Below are 17363 nucleotides of genomic sequence, written 5' to 3'. Positions count from 1 at the left end.
CGCAGGGAAGGGGCATTCGGTCACCCCTCCGTGTGAGAAGCCGCGATCCCCAAAGCAGGCAGTGCCGGCGCTCGGTGGAGGGGCTTTATTTCGGGAGAGGAGGGGGCTCCGCGCCCCCCCGGCACCTGAGCGAGACGGGCACGGCCGCGGCCGCCCTAGTAGTCCTCGGCCATCACCAGCACGACGAGCGCGGACCAGCCGGCAAACGGGTGGCAGCCCTGGCCGCGCCCAGTGCTGTCGCTGTAGTGCTCCCAGAGAAAACCGCTCTGGGAATATTGCCGGAACAGGTTGGAGATGATGTTGTGGCGCAGCTCGCGGTACAGCTGTGCCGCCCGCTCCCGCTGCGGCCCCTCGGCCTCGGCGTAGCCGCGCAGCGCCCGCAGCGCCAGGTAGTTGATGTTAACCCAGACGTCGCCGCGCCAGTACGGGGGGTCGTGGGCGGTGTTGTGGCGCCCGTAGAACCGGCTGTCGCGCGCCAGCGAGCGCAGGCCGAACGGCGACCACAGCTGCTGCTCGCTCCGCATGGCGTCCAGCACCGCTGGCAGCCGCGGCGAGTCCGGCCGCAGCAGCTGCAGCAGCAGCGGGAAGAGGCTGACGTAGCCCAACGCTCCCACAAAGCGTAGCCGCGGCGCTTCCCGCACTTCCCGCAGAAGCCGGGGCGGTGCGGGCGGTTGTCCTGGTGCCACCGGTGCCGCCGGCTGCCAGCGCAGCTCCACGGCGGTGCTGTGGTTGCCGTAGTCGGCAAAGGCGCCCAGCTCCGGCGCCCAGTGGAGCTGCTCCAGCAGCACGTTGTCGCTCAGTGCCCGCTCCGTCGCCCGGAACTGCTCGGCCGGCTCGCCCAGCCGCTCAGCCACCACGCCCAGCACCCGCGCGGCCAGCGCCATCCAGCACCGCAGGTCCAGGTGCCGCTCCTCCGGCGACGGGTGGGAAGCGCGCGGGTAATCGTCCAGCCCCGACCCCAGCGTTTTGGGATTGAGGAAGCGCTCCGGCTCTGGGTCGCGGCCACGCCAGCGGAAGGAGTGCGGCACGGGCCCAGCTTGTGTCTGGTGGAACCACTCGTACCATGCGCGGAGGCGCGGGAAGAGGCGGCGCAGGAAGGGCACGGGAGCATCCGGCAGCAGCCGCTCCAGCGCCAGCAGCAGCGTCGGCGGGTTCGCCGTCTCGCTGTCCTGCAGCAGGAATTCCGGCGGCACCTTGGCGCGCGCCTCCTCGCCCAGGATCTGCTCCCGCGGGATCCAGCCGTCGGCGTTCATCAGGTCCAGCCAGTGCGCCAGCACCTCGCGGCTCAGCGCCGCGTCCCAGCGCCCCAGCAGCAGCTGGTGGAAGCCCTCGTCCCACAGGAAGCCGCGCGGGAAGAAGGAGCGGGAAGGCACGGCGGTGAAGAGCGCGGCCTCGGGGCCGGGCACGGGGCGCTCCTGCAGCGGCGAGCGCAGCAGCGAGTGGCCCTGGAAGTAGCCGACGCTGCCCAGCATCTCGCTGAGCGCCGCCTGCGCGAAGCGGCGCTCCGGCAGCGAGAATCCTTTCTTGCCGAGCCCAAAGGTCTCCTCGAAACGGCGCTCGAAGGCGGCCGCGTGCTGCTCCAGCGCCTGCGACAGCGCCCGCCCCGCCAGCCGCTCCGGCCGCGCCACCACGCTCCCGGACTCGAAGGTCACTTCCAGCGTGGCCGGCGGCTCCAGCGTCACCTGGTGCAGCAGCAGCCGCCCGCGCGGGGCCGAATCTGGCAGCACTCCGACGGCGTCCACGCCAAAGAAGCGGCGTCGCGGCCCTCCCGGCGGCGCAAAGACAAAGCGGCCACGCAGGCTGCTAAGCACCAGCTCGCCGAGGCGATGTAGCCCCGGGCTCGGTGTGTTCAGGCAGTTATAGCTGCGGAGGAAGAGGCGGCGTCAGCGGCCGTGGCAAAACCACGGGGGGACGCGGGCGGCGCTGCGGGGAAGCACCTGGCGAATTTGGGGTCATCGCCGCTCCCGGCCGTGGGGCGCAGGAAGGTGAGGGTGAAGCGGCCCAGCTCCTCCGTCGCTCCCGTCACGGCGGCCAGCCGCGTCCCGTTCTCCAGGTGCGGCTCCAGCGTTCCCTGCCCGTCCGTGGCGATGTAGAAGAAGAGGGAGAGGAGCGGAGCGGGGCCGCCCGAGCTCTGCGGAGGACGAGGGGCTGAGGAAGCCACTCCGGCTCCTCTCCCGGCGTACGCAAACCCACGCTCCTCACCTTTGCCCGTGCGGTTACGCGCCAGCTCCAATCCCCTCCGTGTTCCCCTCCAGGGCGTTTGACGAATTCCGTTTTCAACCACAGCTTCCCATCTTCGATCTCCTGCGTCCCGAAGTTCTCGCCGTCGTGCAGCAGCCAGCCGTAGCGCGACAGCCCGTCGCTCTGCTCGCACGTGTGGCGCAGGCCGCCGCCGCCCTCGCCGTGCTGGAGCCACATCAGCCCTGCCAACACGCGAAGGAGGGCTGCGGTGGCTCCCCCGGCCCTCGAACCCAGGGCTCGGCGCTGGGCCCCTCGCTCCGAGAAAGCCCTGGAGGGGCTGGAGCGCATCCGGAGAAGGGAATGGAGCTGGGAAGGGTCTGGAGAACAGGGGTTGTGGGAGCGGCTGAGGGACCTGGGGGTGTTGAGCCTGGAGGAGGCTGAGGGGAGAGCTCCCGGCTCTGCGCAGCTCCTGAAGGGAGGTTGGAGCCAGGCAGGGGTCAGGCTCTGCTCCAGGGGAAGAAGAGGTGGGAGGAAACACCTCCGGTTGTGCCGGGGGAGGAATTAGGTGGGATATTGGGAAGAATTCTTTCCCTGACAGAGCGGTGAAGCCCTGGCAGGGCCGTGGGGCGCGGGGAGCCTCGTCCCCAAGGGGTTCAAACCCGCCTGGATGAGGAGCTCGGGGCTGGTTCGGTGGTGGGCCGGGACGGCTGGACCCGGTGATCCCAGCCGAAGGATTCCAGGACCCCATTCCCAGGCTCCGGTTCGTGCCGGTGCCCCTTGGCTCGTGCTGGGCAGCGCCGAGCAGAGCCCCGACCGTTCAGAACCGGCCCCGGGAGCTCCAAAACTGGACCCGGGAGCCCCAGAATGGGACCTGGGACCCCCAAACCCCGAACCGGGAGGCCCAGAGCCCGAGCCGGGAGCCCTAGAACGGGACCCGGGAGCCCCAGAGCCGGTCCGAGCCCCGCGGTGCCCGGCGCGCCCCTCACCGGTGACCGGAGCGCGGGGGCTACGCGTCTTCATGCCGAAATAGACGTGCGGCCGGTAGGTGCCCCAGAAGCGGCGCGGGGCGTCGCGGGCCCCGGCGGCTCCGGGCGGCAGCGCGGGGGCCGCGGGGTGCGGCGCGGCGAGGCGGGCGGCCGCGTCCCGGCGCCGCCACTCTCCCAGCGCGGCCGCTATCCCCAGCGCCAGCGCCGCCCCCGCGGCCACCGCCAGCGCCGCCCGCGCCGCCCCGGCCCGCGGCTCCGGGCCCCGCCGCGCCCCGCGCTCCCGCGGCCGCTCCCGGCAGCCCTCCCCGCCGCGCCGCCGCCGCTCTCCCGCCATGGCGCCGCGCGCGCTGATGGCGTCACCCGCGGGCGACGGGAGGTGCGTCATCGGCAGGCGCGGATGGGCGGAGCCGCGCGCCGCGTCATCGCCGCGCGACGGGCGGGGGCGGAGAGAGGCGGATCGGAGCGGCGCCCCCACGCGGCCGGGAGGGAGAATGGCGCCGCCGACCCCGGGGAAGCAAACCCCGCCCCGGGACCCCCCATTCCCCCACGGGCCCCCCAATCTCCCATGGACCCCCCCCGGGCCCCCCAATCTCCCATGGACCCCCCCCGGGCCCCCCGCACCCCCATGGACCACCCCCATCGCTGCAGAATTCGAGCTGCAGCGTCGCCACCACCACTGAGTCATTTTTCTCTTCTCCTGTTGTGCTTCATTCACCTTCTTTCCCTTCTCCCGGGGGGCACAAAGCACCCGCCCCCCCGCCCCGTGGGACCCCCTCCTTGGAGACCCTCCCCATGGGACCTCCCATTCCCTCATGGGACCCCCCAGGACCCCCCATTCCCCCATGGGACCCCCCAGGACTCCCCATTCCCCCATGGGACCCCCCCAGGACCCCCCATTCCGCCATGGGACCCCCCCAGGACCCCCCATGGGGGTGAGCGTGCGGTTGAGTTGGGGTCGGTGGAGCGGTGGAGCCGCCAGGAGAGCCAAGAGGGGGATTTGGGAAGAGGGGCTGGAATTGCACCGGGCTCCCCCACGCGCAGCCCGTGCCACTGGCGATCCCAGCTCCACACACAAGTGGGAAGGTGGAAACACGGCTCCCGCTGTTCCGAACCCTTTGGGATCCATGCCTACCCGCGCCGGAGGAAGGCACTGGGACGTCGGCCCAGCCGGTTTATTGGCGCCGCGGTCAGGGCTCGGCGTTGTTGCCCACGCAGGGCAGGCCGGGAACGCGCCAGCGGCGAGCGCGGTGCAGCCGCAGCGACAGCCACTGCTGTTGGCTGCCCAGCACGTACGACTCGGGAACCGGTGGCCGGAACCGCGGCGGCACCTCAGCACCGGGAGTGGCTGCCGGAGCCTCCAGGGCGTCCAGGCCATGCAGGCTGTCCGCACCGGCGTCCTGCGGGTGCGCGCCATCATCCGAGCCTGCGGAGAGCGGACAGGGCAGCCGGCACGCCCGGCCTCATCCTGCCTCCAGCCCCATCCCACCCCGCTCCCCATCCCAGTCCCATCCCTGTCCCCATCCACCCTTATTCCCATCCTCATCCTGTCCTACTCCTATCCCATTGTTCCATCCCATCCCACCCTGCTCCCATCCCAGTTCCCATCCCATTCTCATCCCCATCCTATCCCAGTTCTCATTCCTACCTCTGTCCCCATCCCATCCCAGTTCCCATCCTTGTTCCATTCCCATTCCCGTTCTATCCCAGTTCCCTTCTCCATCCCATCCCAGTTCCCATTCCCATCCCAACTCCCATTCCTGTCCTATCCCAGTTCCTGTCCACATCCCATCTCAGTCCCCCTCCCCATTCCCATTCCCATTCCCGTCCCCATCCTCTCCCATCCCCATCTCAGTTCCCATTCCCATCCTCTCCCATTCCCATCTCAGTTCCCATCCCATCCTCTCCCATTCCCATTCCCACTCCTATCCTCTCCCATTCCCATTCCCATCCTCTCCCATTCCCAGTTCCCATTCCCATCCTCTCCCATTCCCATTCCCAGTTCCCATTCCCATCCTCTCCCATTCCCATCTCAGTTCCCATTCCCACCCTCTCCCATTCCCATTCCCATTCCCATCCTCTCCCATTCCCATCTCAGTTCCCATTCCCATCCTCTCCCATTCCCATTCCCACTCCTATCCTCTCCCATTCCCATTCCCATCCTCTCCCATTCCCAATTCCCATTCCCATCCTCTCCCATTCCCAGTTCCCATTCCCATCCTCTCCCATTCCCATCCCATTCCCGTCCTCATCCTCATTCCCATCCCATTCCCATTCCCATCCTCTCCCATTCCCATCTCAGTTCCCATTCCCATTCTCTCCCATTCTCATTCCCATTCCCATCCTCTCCCATTCCCGTCCTCATCCTCTCCCATTCTCATTCCCGTCCTCATCCTCTCCCATTCTCATTCTCATTCCCATTCCCATTCCCATCCTCTCCCATTCCCATTCCCATTCCCATTCCCATTCCCATTCCCATTCCCATCCCATTCCCGTTCCCATCCTCTCCCGGTGTCTCACAGCAGCGGCGCAGCGGGTGCCATGCGCGGTGCGCGGCGGCGCTGGCGGTGCTGGGCTGCTGCAGGAGGCAGACGATGGCGGCGTCCATCTGGCGCAGCGCGCGCAGCGACAGCAGATCCCGCCGCGCCTCCGGCGCCAGCCCCGAGCCCTCGGCGCTCAGCAGCTCCCGCACCGCCTCCAGGTCGCGGCGCAGCTGCAGGGCTCCCTGCAGGCTGCGGCACCGCGGGGATGAGCGCCGCGCCCGGGCCACGCGCCGCGCCCGGCACCCACCCGCCGCCGCCGGTACCTGAACTTGATCCTGTGGGTCAGGATGTGCTCCATCCACGCCTCCAGGAAGGCCGTGGTGACGCGCGCCAGCGTGGGCGCCTGGGCGTCGCGCGGCAGCACCCGCGCGCCCTGCAGCACCTGCCCCAGCACCGCCTGCGCCGCCGCCGCCGCGTAGGCACTGGGCGAGCTGGGCAGCTCTGCGGGTGATGGCACCCGCTCAGCGCCCCGCACCGGCACGGCACAGCCCGACCCGCCGGCGGCGCCGAACCCACCTGCGCGCAGGCCGAGGCGCCAGTGCCGGCCCCGCGGCATCGTCTGCGTGAAGATCTCGGCCGCCATGCGCCGGCAGTCGGAGGAGAAGAGGCGCAGCACCTCGGCTGAGAAGAGCTGCAGCAGGAGGGGCGCGCTGGGAAATGGCACCCCTGCAGCTCCCCTGCAGCCCCCCCTGCATCCCCTGCACCTGCAGCTCCCCCGCAGCCCCTGCACCTGCAGCTCCCCTGCAGCTCTCCCTACATCTGCAGCTCCTCCTGCACCCCCTGCACCTGCAGCTCCCCCACAGCTGCTCCTGCACACCACAGCCCCCCCGCAGCCCCACAGCCCCACAGCTCCCCCACAGCCCCCCCTGCGCCCCCCAGCCCCCCCGCAGCCCCCCCGTTGCCGTACCCCAATGCCGGCAGCCAGGGCGCGGATCTGCTGGCACAGCTCATGCTCCCAGGGGGACAGCACAGGGGGCGGCTGGGGGGCAGCCGGGGGGGGCGGCGAGGTGTGGGGCGGCTGTGGGGCAGGGAGGGGCGGCAAGGTGTGGGGCAGCAGAGGGGCAGCCAGGGGGGTTGGCGAGGTGTGGGGCGGCTGTGGGGCGGGGAGGGGCGGCAAGGTGTGGGGCAGCAGAGGGGCAGCCAGGGGGGACGGTGAGGTGTGGGGCGGCTGTGGGGCGAGGGGGGGCAGCAGGGTATGGGGTGGCTGTGGGGTGAGGGGGGGCAGCAGGGTGTGGGGCAGCTGTGGGGCGAGGGGGGGCAGCAGGGTGTGGGGCGGCTGTGGGGTGAGGGGGAGCAGCAGGGTGTGGGGCGGCTGTGGGGCGCCCTCCGGCTCCGTGGGGCTCAGCCCCCCCAGCAGCGCCGCCAGCCGCTCGGCCTCCGCCTTCAGCACCTGCGGGGACGGCTCAGAGACACCGACCCACAGACGGACCCACGGACCCATAGCTGGACCCATAGCCAGCCCCAGCCCCATGGCCAGCCCCAGCCCCATAGCCAGCTCCAGCCCCATGGCCAGCTCCAGCCCTGTAACCACCCCTACAGCCCCATAGCCAGCCCCAGCCCCATGGCCAGCCCCATAGCCAGCCCCATAACCAGCCCACAGCCAGCCCCATGGCCAGCTCCAGCCCCATAACCAGCCCCACAGCCCCATAGCCAGCCCCATGGCCAGCCCCACAGCAGCATGGCCGAGCCTCAGCCCCATAATGAGGTCCCCAGTGGTCCGCCCCAGAGCCGGCCCCCCAACCAGCCCTCGGCCCTACAACCAGCCCCATAACCAGGTCCCCAGCTCTCAGCCCCACAGCCAGCCCCAGCCCAGCTCTCAGCCCCCCCCTCAGCCCCCCAGCAGCCCCTCAGCCCCCTTCAGCCCCCCAGGCAGCCCCTCAGCCCCCCTCAGGCCCCCCAGGCAGCCCCTCAGCCCCCCAAGCAGCCCCCCAGCAGCTCCTCAGCCCCCCCAGCAGCCCCTCAGCCCCCCGGCAGCCCGGTACCGGTACCGGCAGGTCGCGCTGGGTGACGAGCAGGAAGGGCGGCAGAGCCCACGCCGCCAGGAACCGGCAGGCGCTGCCGCGCACCCACGAGCTGTCGGCCTGCAGCGTGGCCACGGCGCGGCCCAGCACCGCGCCCCACAGCGGGGGGCAGCCTGGGGGGCACGGGGGGCACGTGTGGGGCCGGGGTGGGAAGAATGCGTGGGGCTGGAGGGCGGCCTGGGAGCAGCCATAGGGGCCGGGTGCGGGGCAGGGGTTAGGCTGGGGGGCAGTGATGTGGGGCAGGCGTGGGGCTGGGGCTCGGGGCACGGGTGTGGGGCACTTCTGGAAGAGGGGCTCTGGGTGTGGGGCAGGTGTGGGGCACAGCCCAGTGTGTGGGGCAGAACAGGTTGTGGGGCACTCACTGCACAGGCAGCACTGGCCTGGGGCAGGTGTGGGGCAGCACAGTGGCTGTGGGGCTGTGGGGCAGGTGTGGGGCAGTATGGTGACTGCAGGGCGGCTGTGGGGCAGGTGTGGGGCAGCACAGTGGCTGTGGGGCAGGTGTGGGGCTGTGGGGCAGTATGGTGACTGCAGGGCGGCTGTGGGGCAGGTGTGGGGCAGCACAGTGGCTGTGGGGCAGGTGTGGAGCAGTATGGTAACTGCAGGGCGGCTGTGGGGCAGGTGTGGGGCAGCACAGTGGCTGTGGGGCAGGTGTGGAGCAATATGGTGACTGCAGGGCAGCTGTGGGGCAGGTGTGGGGCAGCACAGTGGCTGTGGGGCAGGCGTGGGGCAGGTGTGAGGCTCACCTGGCAGGCACCGCAGGGCGCAGCGCAGCGCCGGGTGCAGTCGCCGCAGCCCCTGCGCAGCCTCGCTCAGCGCTGCCTCCGGATGTGGCCGCAGCACCGACCCCGCGGCCCAGCGCCCGGCGCCCAGCGCCTGCGGGAACCCTGCGGGCACCGACCCACGGCGACCCATAGCGCCCCATAACCCACCCACAGTGACCCAGAACTGACCCATAGCGCCCCAAAACCCACCCACAGTGACCCAGAACTGACCCATAGCGCCCCATAACCCACCCACAGTGACCCAGAACTGACCCATAGCGCCCCATAACACACCCACAGTGACCCAGAACTGACCCATAGCGCCCCATAACCCACCCACAGTGACCCAGAACTGACCCATAGCGCCCCATAACACACCCACAGTGACCCAGAACTGACCCATAGTGCCCCATAACCCACCCACAGTAACCCATAACTGACCCATAGCACCCCATAACCCACCCACAACGACCCTTAATGCACCCACAGTGACTCAGAGCCCTCCATAACCGACCCTTGGTGCCCCACTGTGACCCATTGCACCCCATAGCCAACCCACAGCACCCCATAGCTTGCCCCACAGCACCTGCCCTATAACACCCCCATCCCCACCTCCCACCTCCCCCATGACCCGCCCTGTGCCCCACAACCACCCCCCACACTTTGCATCCCACACCCCCGAATCCGCCCTAGAACCCACCGTGCGCCCCACCGCGCCCCCAGCCCCTGCCCCACACGCCCACCCCATAACCCCCTGCCCCCCAAGCAGCCCCCACCTCGCTCCCAGCTCCGCAGGGCGTCGCGGCACAGCAGGCGCAGGCAGAGCCGCCGCAGCTCCTCCTCGCACTCGGGGGGTGTCCGCGCTGTGGGGAGATGGGGGTCAGAGCCCCACGGCGGAGTTGGGGTCCCCACCGCCCCCCCGGCCCCCCTCACCGTGGGCGAGGGCACGTGCCAGCCCGCGTGCAGCGCTGCCGGCAGCCCCGGCGTGGGGCGGTGCCAGGCGCTGCTCCAGCGCGGTGCCGGCGGTGCCCCAGAACTGAGGCCGGTACTGGGCGAGCAGCGCGTCCGACCCCGGTGCCGACGTCCAGCCGGCGCCCGGCACGTGCAGGATGAGGCCCAGCAGCTCCTCGTCCTCCCGGCACAGCGCCCGCAGCTCCGCGGCGATCCCGGCTGCCTCGGCCGTTCCAGAACCTTCAGCGTTGCCGTGCTCTGGCGGCCAAGGCACCGCGATGTCGTCCCAGCACTCGCGCTCGGTGCCGGCGTCCTGCAGCTGCAGGAGGGGTCCGAGCCGCTCGGCCGCTGCCCGCCCGCGCTCAGCCGCCAGCACTGCCAGCACGCGGCTCACAGGGAAGGCGCGGCAGCCATCGGCGATGCCAGCGCCACGCAGCTCCGGCTCCAGCTCGGCCACGGCCTGGTTGTACAGCTCCAGTCCCTGGAAGAGGTCGGCGAGTGGTGCCGGAGCCACAGTGCAGAAATCCCGTGCCAGCACCCGCAGCCGCTTCTCGGCGTGGCGCTCGGCGAGCCGCACCGCGTGCAGTGCGAGCAGCAGCAGCGCCCGCCGCATCCCCGCCACCGCCTCGTGCCGGTGCAGCAGCAGCGGCCGCAGCCACGGGTTGCCGCGCAGGCGCCGCCGCAGCACGCTCCAGTGCCTGGTGTGCGCTCGCAGTTCCCGGCACAGCGCATGCAGCGGCGGGACGGCGGCCGTTGGCGGGTCGGTCAGCGCCAGGAGCCGGCGCAGGAAGGCCGAGGCTGCGTGCAGGCGGCAGCTATAGGCGCGGACGAGGCGCAGGAGGTGGCGGTGCCGCAGCAGCGCGTGCAGGGCGGCGCCACGCTGCGCCACGCAGGGGTGCGCGGCATGGTAGGAGAAGGCATCGCCGGTGTTGCCGGGCTGTGGCCGCACGTGCCCGTGGAAGGTCTCGGTGTGCGGGTCCTCGCGGATGCTGAGCGCATGGCGCAGCCCCGGGAAGCTCTGCTCCAGCGCTGGCACCAGGCTGGCGCCTTCGGCCGCCTCCTCCTCCTCCTCCTCGCCATCAGTGTCGCCGTCAGTGTCACTGTCGGTGTCGCGGCGCTGCCGGGGCCGTGGGGGCAGCAGGCGCCGCAGCCCGGGACGGACGCAGCTGCGCAGCGCGGCCTCCGCCTTCTGCAACGAGCGTGCCAGGCTGCGGCCCGGGCTGCTGCCTGTGGGGCAGGGACCCTCAGTGTGGGGCAGGGACCCCTCAGTGTGGGGCAGGGACCTCTGCTGTGGGGCAGGGACCCTCAGTGTGGGGTGGGACTCACCCTCCTCGGCCGTCTCGCCGCGGGCGCTGAGGAGGAGCAGGATGAGGCCATTCAGCCCCGCGCCATCGCCTTCATCTGCCTGTGACAAGGATGACAGGGGGTGTACAGGTCGCTGTGGGGCTGTATGGGTCGCTGCGGGGCTGTGCAGCCCTATGGCGGCTCTGTGGGGCGCTGTGGGGCTCTATAGGGGCCCCATGGGTCGCTGTGGATCTCTCTGGGGGCTCTGTGTGTCCCTATGGGTCGCTGTGGGGCCCCCCCCGAGGTGCTATGACTCTGCAGGGTCCGTACGAGAGGGCCGCTCTGGCCCCGCCCGCTGCCGTGGGGACGGGCCGCTCACCCCGAGCCCGCGGCGCCTCTCCATGCCGGGGGTGGCCGCGCACCGCGCCTCCCGCCCGCGGCTGCCACGGCGGGGTCCCGCTTCCGGTCCGGAGCGCCGCGCTTCCGGCCACACTGCTGCCACACTTCCGGTCCGCGCCGGGGTCCCGGGAAGACACTTCCAGTCACGCTGTTGCCACACTTCCGGTCCCTCTGCTGCCACACTTGCGGTTAAGCTATTGCCACACTTCCGGTTCCTATAGGCCACACTTCCGGCTCGCTTTCTGCCCCACTTCCGGCCGCCCCGGTGACGGCGGCGGCCCCGGGGAATGCGCGGGGTTTTCGGGACGCGGGGCCTCGCGGGCGGGGCCTCCCCGTGTCCCTGGGGCTGCGCGCTCGGCCCCGGCGGCTGGAGCGGCGGTACGGGCCGGGCGGGGGGCCGGCAGGGGTCGGAGGGGCGGGAGGGACCGGTAGGGCCGGTGGGGCCGGGCCTCTGCGCTGCGGTTCCGTTCCCGGCGGCTGAGCCGCGCTCCGCTCCCCGCAGCGCCCTTCTGCCCCCGACACTGCCCACCCGCCGCCGAGGAGCCGGGGACACCGGCGAGCACCGGGAGCCCCGCGGGAGGCGGCGCCGCCTCTCCCGGGCCCGGAACGCCGCTCCACATACCGGTACCGCTGCTCCGCGCCGGGGCCTGTGGCGGCGTCGGCCTCGGTGAGTCGGGGAGGGAGGCGGGGGGTCCCGGGGTTCGGGGGGGCTCTCCCGGGCTGGGGGCCGGCGCTCACGGCCCCGGTTCTCCCGGGCCAGGCCCCAGGGTCTGGATCCGCCTGAGGCGGCCGGAGAATCCCGGGGAGGATGAAGAGTACGACGAGTACGAGGATGAGGAAGAGGATGAAGAGGACGAGGAGTGGCTCGGGCTCCCGTGGGGCCACGGGGACCTCGAGGCCCTCGGTGGCTCCTTCTGCGCCGTCCCCGGAGACTCCCCGTGCCCGGAGCCGCCGGCGGCCGCGCTGCAGGAGAGGCTGAGCCGGCTCCCCGCGCCCCGCAGCGCCCCGCGCTCCCCCGAGGTCAGGGGACGGCTCTGCTTCCCTGGCCCATCCTGCTCCCCGTCCCACTCCCGGTTCCATCCCATTCTCAGCTCCATCCCACTTCCCAACCGGTTCTGCTCCCCATCCTGTCCTGCTCCCGTCCCACTCCTCGTTTCACTCCCATCCCGCTCCTTGTCCGTCTCCCCACTCCCCATCCCGCTTTCCTCCTGTCCTGCTGTCTATCCCGTTCCATTTGCATCCTTCTTCTCACGTCACTCCCATCCCACTCCCTGTCCCTCTCCTGGTTCCGTCCCATTCCCAGTTCCACCCCACTCCCAGTTCCATCCTGCTCCCCATCCTGTTCTTCTCCCATCACACTCCCAGTCCCACTCCCCATCCCGCTTTCCTCCTGTCCTTCTGCCCATCCCATTCCATTTGTGTCTCTCTCGTCGCTTCACTCCCATCCTGCTCCGTTTCCCCGTTCTGCTGAGTGCCGGTTGCTGTCCCGCTGTCTGTCCCCCTTTCCATCCGTTCCCTTTGCCCTCCCGCTCCGTGTCCCGTTCTGCTCCCGTCCTGCTCCTGGGTTCACTCCGGTCCCGCTCCCTGTCCCGTCTCACTCTCCCCACACATTGCTCCCTATCCCCCTCCGCTCCCGTCTCCCAATCCCAGCCCATCCCACTCCCCATCCCAGTTCGGGTCTCGCTTCCCGTCCTGCTTCACTCCCTGTCCCGTTTTGCTCCACGGGGCTCCTGGCTGCATCCTCCGCTCCCTCCTGTCCTCACTGCGGTGCGGTTCCGGTGCTGCTGGGCCGTGCCGGTGGGGCTGTGCCGATGGTGCTGTGCCACGGTGCCGTCCCACTGTGCCTGGGCTGTGCCGCAGTGCCGTCCCGCTGTGCCGGGCGCTCACGGTGTTGTTCGGCAGGAGGTGGAGCGGATCGCACGGGAGCTGCTGGCGGAGGAGGAGCGGGCAAAGAGGAAAGCGGAGAAGAAGAAGCTGAAGAAGAAGGTGGGGATGCGTTTCCATCTCGTGCCCTCATTTCTCTCTCCCTGTCCCTCTTCCCAGAGGAACACGCAGCTCGGGATGAGCCAGGCTCGCTGTGGGGCTGAGCCGCGGCGTGGGGCCGCACTCAGGGCCCGGCTCTGCCCCTTCCAGAAGCAGAAAGACCGGAAAAAGCGAGAGAAGCTGGAACAAGAGCAGAAAACCTCTCGGGAGGCCGAGACGGTGAGGGCTGCGCCGGGATCCGGGGCTGTGGCACACAGACAGGGAGGCAGAACCGTGCCGTTCCGGCTCTGTCCTTCCAGGGTACCGCGGACGCTGGGAACCCCCGGAGCGGCTGTGCCGAGGAGCGCCGGCCAGACCCCAGCCCCTCGCCGGGGAGCCAGGACGGTGCCAGCTCCACCGGAGAGGACGGGGGAGACCGGGAGCTGCGGGCGGAGGAGACGGAGGTGTGGGATCTGCCCCACGGAGGGGTGGGGCATCTGCCCCACGGAGGGGCGGGGGATCTGCCCCACGGAGGGGCATGGGATCTCCCCACGGAGGGGTGCGGGATCTGCCCCACGGAGGGGTGCGGGATCTGCCCCACGGAGGGGTGCGGGATCTGCCCCATGGAGGGGTGGGGAGGCAATTCCCACCGCCTTTTTCTTCTTCTCGCAGGAGGAACTGGATTTGAGCTGCTCTTTCGTCTGCAAAGCGCGGCAGAAGGTGCGGCTGCGGCCCGGCAAGGAGCAGCCGGCGAGGACAGGGGACGCGGAGCCAGGCAGGCGAGGGCCTGCGACGGTGAGCGGCGGAGGGACCGGCCAGGAACCCCCCAGACCCCCTGCCTGCCCCACGGACCCCCCTGGCTGCCCCACCGGGACCCCCCTGACCGTCTGCCCGACCCACAGGTGCCTGATCCTGATCCTGTGGCGCTGGATGTCGACGCGGTGGAGCGGAGCCTGGTCCTGGCAGGTGAGCGCCACAGGGAGGGCTCTGCTCCAATCCTGACTGTGCCGGAGGGGCTGGTGCCGGGTAGGGGTCTCGGCTCTGCTCCCGGCCATCCCGAGGGATCAGATCTGGACACAGCTCTCTCGGCAGGCCGTGGGAATGCCGCTGCGCAGGAGGGCCGCTTCGCTGTGGCGGTGCAGGCCTTCTCCGACGCCGTGCGCCTGAACCCCTGGGAGCACCGGTGAGTGCCGGAGCGCGGCGTTGCCGGTACGCGGACGCAGCCGCCGTGACCCGACACTCTCCGCAGGCTCCTGGGGAACCGCTCCTACTGCTACGAGAGGCTCGGCTGCTTCGAGGAGGCGCTGGGCGACGCGCTCGCCGCGCTGGCGCTGCAGCCGGCCTGGGCCAAGGGGCTGTTCCGCAAGGGCAAAGCGCTGCGGGGGCTGCAGGTGGGGTGCTGGGGGGGCGCTGAGGGTGGCGGGAGTGGTTCTGGGGGACACTGGGGGGCTGTGGGGCACTGGGAATGGGCGGGAGTGGTCCTGGGGGGCTGTGCGAAGGGGCAGGAGTGGATAAGAGGAGGATATGGGGGGCTAGGGGGCACTGGGGGGGGTGCCAGGGCATGCAGGGGGGCTATGGGGCACTGGGGGGGGTGTGCCAGGGCATCCAGGGGGGCTATGGGGCATTGCGAGGGGGTGCCAGGGCATGTAGGGGGGCTATGGGGAACACTGGGGGGGGTGCCAGGGCATGCAGGGGGGCTATGGGGCACTGGAGGGAGGGTGCCAGGGCATGCAGGGGGGCTATGGGGCACTGGGGGGGGTGCCAGGGCATGCAGGGGGCTGGGGGGCACTGGGATCTGGTGCTGGGGTGGGTAAGAGGGGGATATGGGGCGCTGTGGGGCTGTGGTTGTGGGTGTTGGGGTGGGCAGGAGGTGCTGTGGGGGGCATTGGGGCCCGCTGTGGGGCAGGGGTTGGCTGCAGGCCGTGGGGGGCTGTGGGGTGCTGTGGGGCAGGCGTGACTCAGCCGTGTGGGGCAGCGCTACGCCGAGGCCGCGGGGGCGTTCGAGGAGGTGCTGCGCGTGGGCGGCTCCAGCGCGGAGGCTCGCGCCCAGCTGGAGCAGTGCCGGGCCCTGCTCGCGGTGAGGGTGCCCCCGGCCCGGCCCCCTCCATCCCGATCCCAGACACCCCTTCCGGCACCCCGGCCCAGCTCAGCTCCTGATCCCTACGCCTTTATCCCCATCCCAACGCCTTTATTGCCATCCCGATGGTTTTATCCCCATCCTGACCCCTTTATCTGCATTCCGGCTCCTGCACCCCATTCTGATTCCTTTATCCTGATCTGTTTTTCCCTATTCCAACTTCCCTTTTCCTACTCCTACACCCTATCCCGACCTGTTTATCCGCGTCCCAGCTGCTGTACCCCATCCCAACGCCTTTGTCCCAATTTATTTATTTCCATCCTGACTTCTTTATATCTATCTTGGTCCTTTTATCCTGACTCATTTTTCCCCATCCCCACCTCTTTATTCCCATCCCAATGGCTTTATCCCAATCCCTGCACCCCAACCCATTTATCCCCATTGCAACCCATTTATTCCCATCCCAATCCCTTTATTCCCACCTCCTTTATTTCCATCCCAACTCCTTTATCCCAATCACTTTATCCCCATTCCTGTACCCCATCCCAGCACCCCTTCCCAGCTCCTGACCCCCATCATCCTGCCCCCACCCCCGCCACGCTAACCCCCTTATCACCCTCCTGGTGCCCCATCCCATCTCATCCCATCCCGGTCTCTGCTCCAGGTGAGTCCCAGCCCGTCCCCCCCATCCTTTTTCCCTAATCCCCATCCCAGCCCCCTGACCCCCATCGTGGCACCCCATCCTGACTCCATGACTCTCATCCCAGTACTCTTATTCCCATCCCAACGTCCCATCCTGGCCCCTGAGCCCCGTCCTGGTCCCCATCTCAGCATCCCATTGTGACTCCCTGAGCCCCTATCCCAGTCCCCTTATTCCCATCCCAGTACCGTATCCTGGACCCGGGGCCCCATCCTGGTCCCCGTCCTATCCCAGCATCCTGCCCCAGTCCGCTTGTCCCCATCCCGGCCCCCTCGTCCCCATCCCAATCACCTCGTTCCCATCCCAATCCTCTTGTCTCCATCCCAGACCCCTCATCCCTATCCCAATCCCCTCATCCGCATCCTGGCCCCCTCGTCCCTATCCCACTTCCCTCATCCCATCCCGGCCCCCTCGTTTCTATCCCAATCCCCTCGTCCCCATCCCAGTCCCCTCATCCCCATCCCGGCTCCCTCGTCCGTATCCCAATCCCCTCGTCCCCATCCCGGTCCCCTCGTTCCCATCCCGGTCCCCTCGTCCCCATCCCAATCCCCTCGTCCCCATCCCAGTCCCCTCATCCCCATCCCGGCTCCCTCGTTCCTATCCCAATCCCCTCGTCTGTATCCCAATCCCCTCGTCCCCATCCCAGTCCCCATCCCAACCCCCACCCCACACCGTCCCTCCCGTTCCGGTCCTCCGGCTGCGCCCCATCGCGGCCCCGTCCCCGCTGTCCCCGCAGCAGAGCAGCCGCGGTGACCGGAGCGGTGCTGGGGGGGTCCCGGTGACCCCGGCCGTACCGGAGGCTGCAGAGCCGCCGCCCCGGGGTAAGGGATCGCAGCGGCCGTTTGGCCCCGGAGCCACTGGCAGAGCCGGGGAACGTGGGGGGACCGGAGAGGGCTTTGCGGGGGGACCGCGGCCCCACGGTGCCGGCTGAGTGCGTCCGTGCCCCAGCAGGCGAGGGGGTGACCGGGAGCTGCCGGCATGCTGACACCGGCAGCTTTGAGACCACCGGGAGCCCCCGGAGCTGGGGGAGCAGCCAGGAGCTGCCGGCAAACCATCCCGCCAGGTATAGGAGCACCGGGAGGGGCTCGGTGATGCCAGAGAACAGGAGTAGGGGGTCCTGGTGACACCGGGTGGTGACACTGGTGCGGTTCGGCAGGGGCTGCTTCCCGCTCTGGGTCGGGAATGTCACCGCCGGCGTCGGTGAGAAAGCACTGCGCAGCGCTTTTGGCCGGTGAGTGTGCCAAGACCCGGCTCCCGGCCATCCCGGGGCCCAGCCTGCCCCACATCCCGATCCCGGTGCCCATCCCTGCCCCACAGCACCATCCCAGTGCCCATCCCTGCCCCACATCTCAATCCCAGTGCCCATCCTGCCCCACATCCCGATCCCGGTGCCCATCCCTGCCCCACAGCACCATCCCAGTGCCCATCCCTGCCCCACATCTCAATCCCAGTGCACATCCCTGCCCCACACTGCCGCCTCCCAGCCCCATTCCCTGGCATT

General features: G+C 70.0%; 3 protein-coding genes across 10 annotated transcripts; 1 reads left to right on the top strand and 2 right to left on the bottom strand.

Annotated features, from left to right (window-relative positions):
- Positions 1–48: 48 nt before the first annotated feature.
- Positions 49–3336, bottom strand: MOGS (mannosyl-oligosaccharide glucosidase). 3 transcript variants are annotated; one of them, XM_054066018.1, is made up of 4 exons: positions 3168–3336; positions 2203–2423; positions 1938–2131; positions 50–1863 (listed from the first exon to the last, which is right to left on the bottom strand). In XM_054066018.1, the coding sequence occupies exons 1-4, from the start codon at positions 3199–3201 to the stop codon at positions 156–158; spliced, it is 2157 nt and encodes a 718-aa protein (XP_053921993.1). In that variant the 5' UTR covers positions 3202–3336; the 3' UTR covers positions 50–155. The 3 variants fall into 3 exon arrangements, with proteins under 3 accessions (XP_053921992.1, XP_053921993.1, XP_053921994.1); XM_054066019.1 differs by lacking the exon at positions 3168–3336 and having other exon boundaries at positions 2203–2670; XM_054066017.1 differs by lacking the exon at positions 3168–3336 and having other exon boundaries at positions 49–1863; positions 1938–3066.
- A 5135-nt stretch (positions 3337–8471) lies between these two features.
- LOC128852129 (uncharacterized) lies at positions 8472–11234 on the bottom strand. The gene is made up of 4 exons (XM_054066025.1): positions 11104–11234; positions 10767–10845; positions 9266–10667; positions 8472–8612 (listed from the first exon to the last, which is right to left on the bottom strand). The coding sequence occupies exons 1-3, from the start codon at positions 11125–11127 to the stop codon at positions 9370–9372; spliced, it is 1401 nt and encodes a 466-aa protein (XP_053922000.1). The 5' UTR covers positions 11128–11234; the 3' UTR covers positions 8472–8612; positions 9266–9369.
- Positions 11235–11273: 39 nt separating this feature from the next.
- TTC31 (tetratricopeptide repeat domain 31) lies at positions 11274–17281 on the top strand. Of its 6 annotated transcripts, none has more exons than XR_008449775.1 (14): positions 11274–11501; positions 11626–11790; positions 11884–12143; positions 13026–13109; positions 13257–13325; positions 13406–13549; positions 13758–13880; positions 13988–14051; positions 14178–14268; positions 14335–14476; positions 15061–15162; positions 15712–15826; positions 16599–16683; positions 16814–16925. XR_008449775.1 is itself a non-coding variant. In XM_054066021.1 (14 exons), exons 1-14 carry the CDS (start codon positions 11411–11413, stop codon positions 17095–17097), a joined length of 1608 nt encoding a protein of 535 aa, XP_053921996.1. In that variant the 5' UTR covers positions 11274–11410; the 3' UTR covers positions 17098–17281. The 6 variants fall into 6 exon arrangements, 4 of the variants coding, with proteins under 4 accessions (XP_053921996.1, XP_053921995.1, XP_053921997.1 ...); XM_054066021.1 differs by lacking the exon at positions 15712–15826 and adding an exon at positions 17019–17281 and having other exon boundaries at positions 16602–16683; XM_054066020.1 differs by lacking the exon at positions 15712–15826 and adding an exon at positions 17019–17281.
- The last annotated feature ends 82 nt before the right edge of the window (positions 17282–17363 follow it).

This window comes from Cuculus canorus, chromosome 4 (genome assembly GCF_017976375.1).
Source record: "Cuculus canorus isolate bCucCan1 chromosome 4, bCucCan1.pri, whole genome shotgun sequence".
In the NCBI taxonomy this organism is placed as follows: Eukaryota; Metazoa; Chordata; class Aves; order Cuculiformes; family Cuculidae; genus Cuculus; species Cuculus canorus.
Note: the sequence above shows the minus strand (reverse complement) of the source record. Positions and strands in the feature narration are given on the sequence as shown.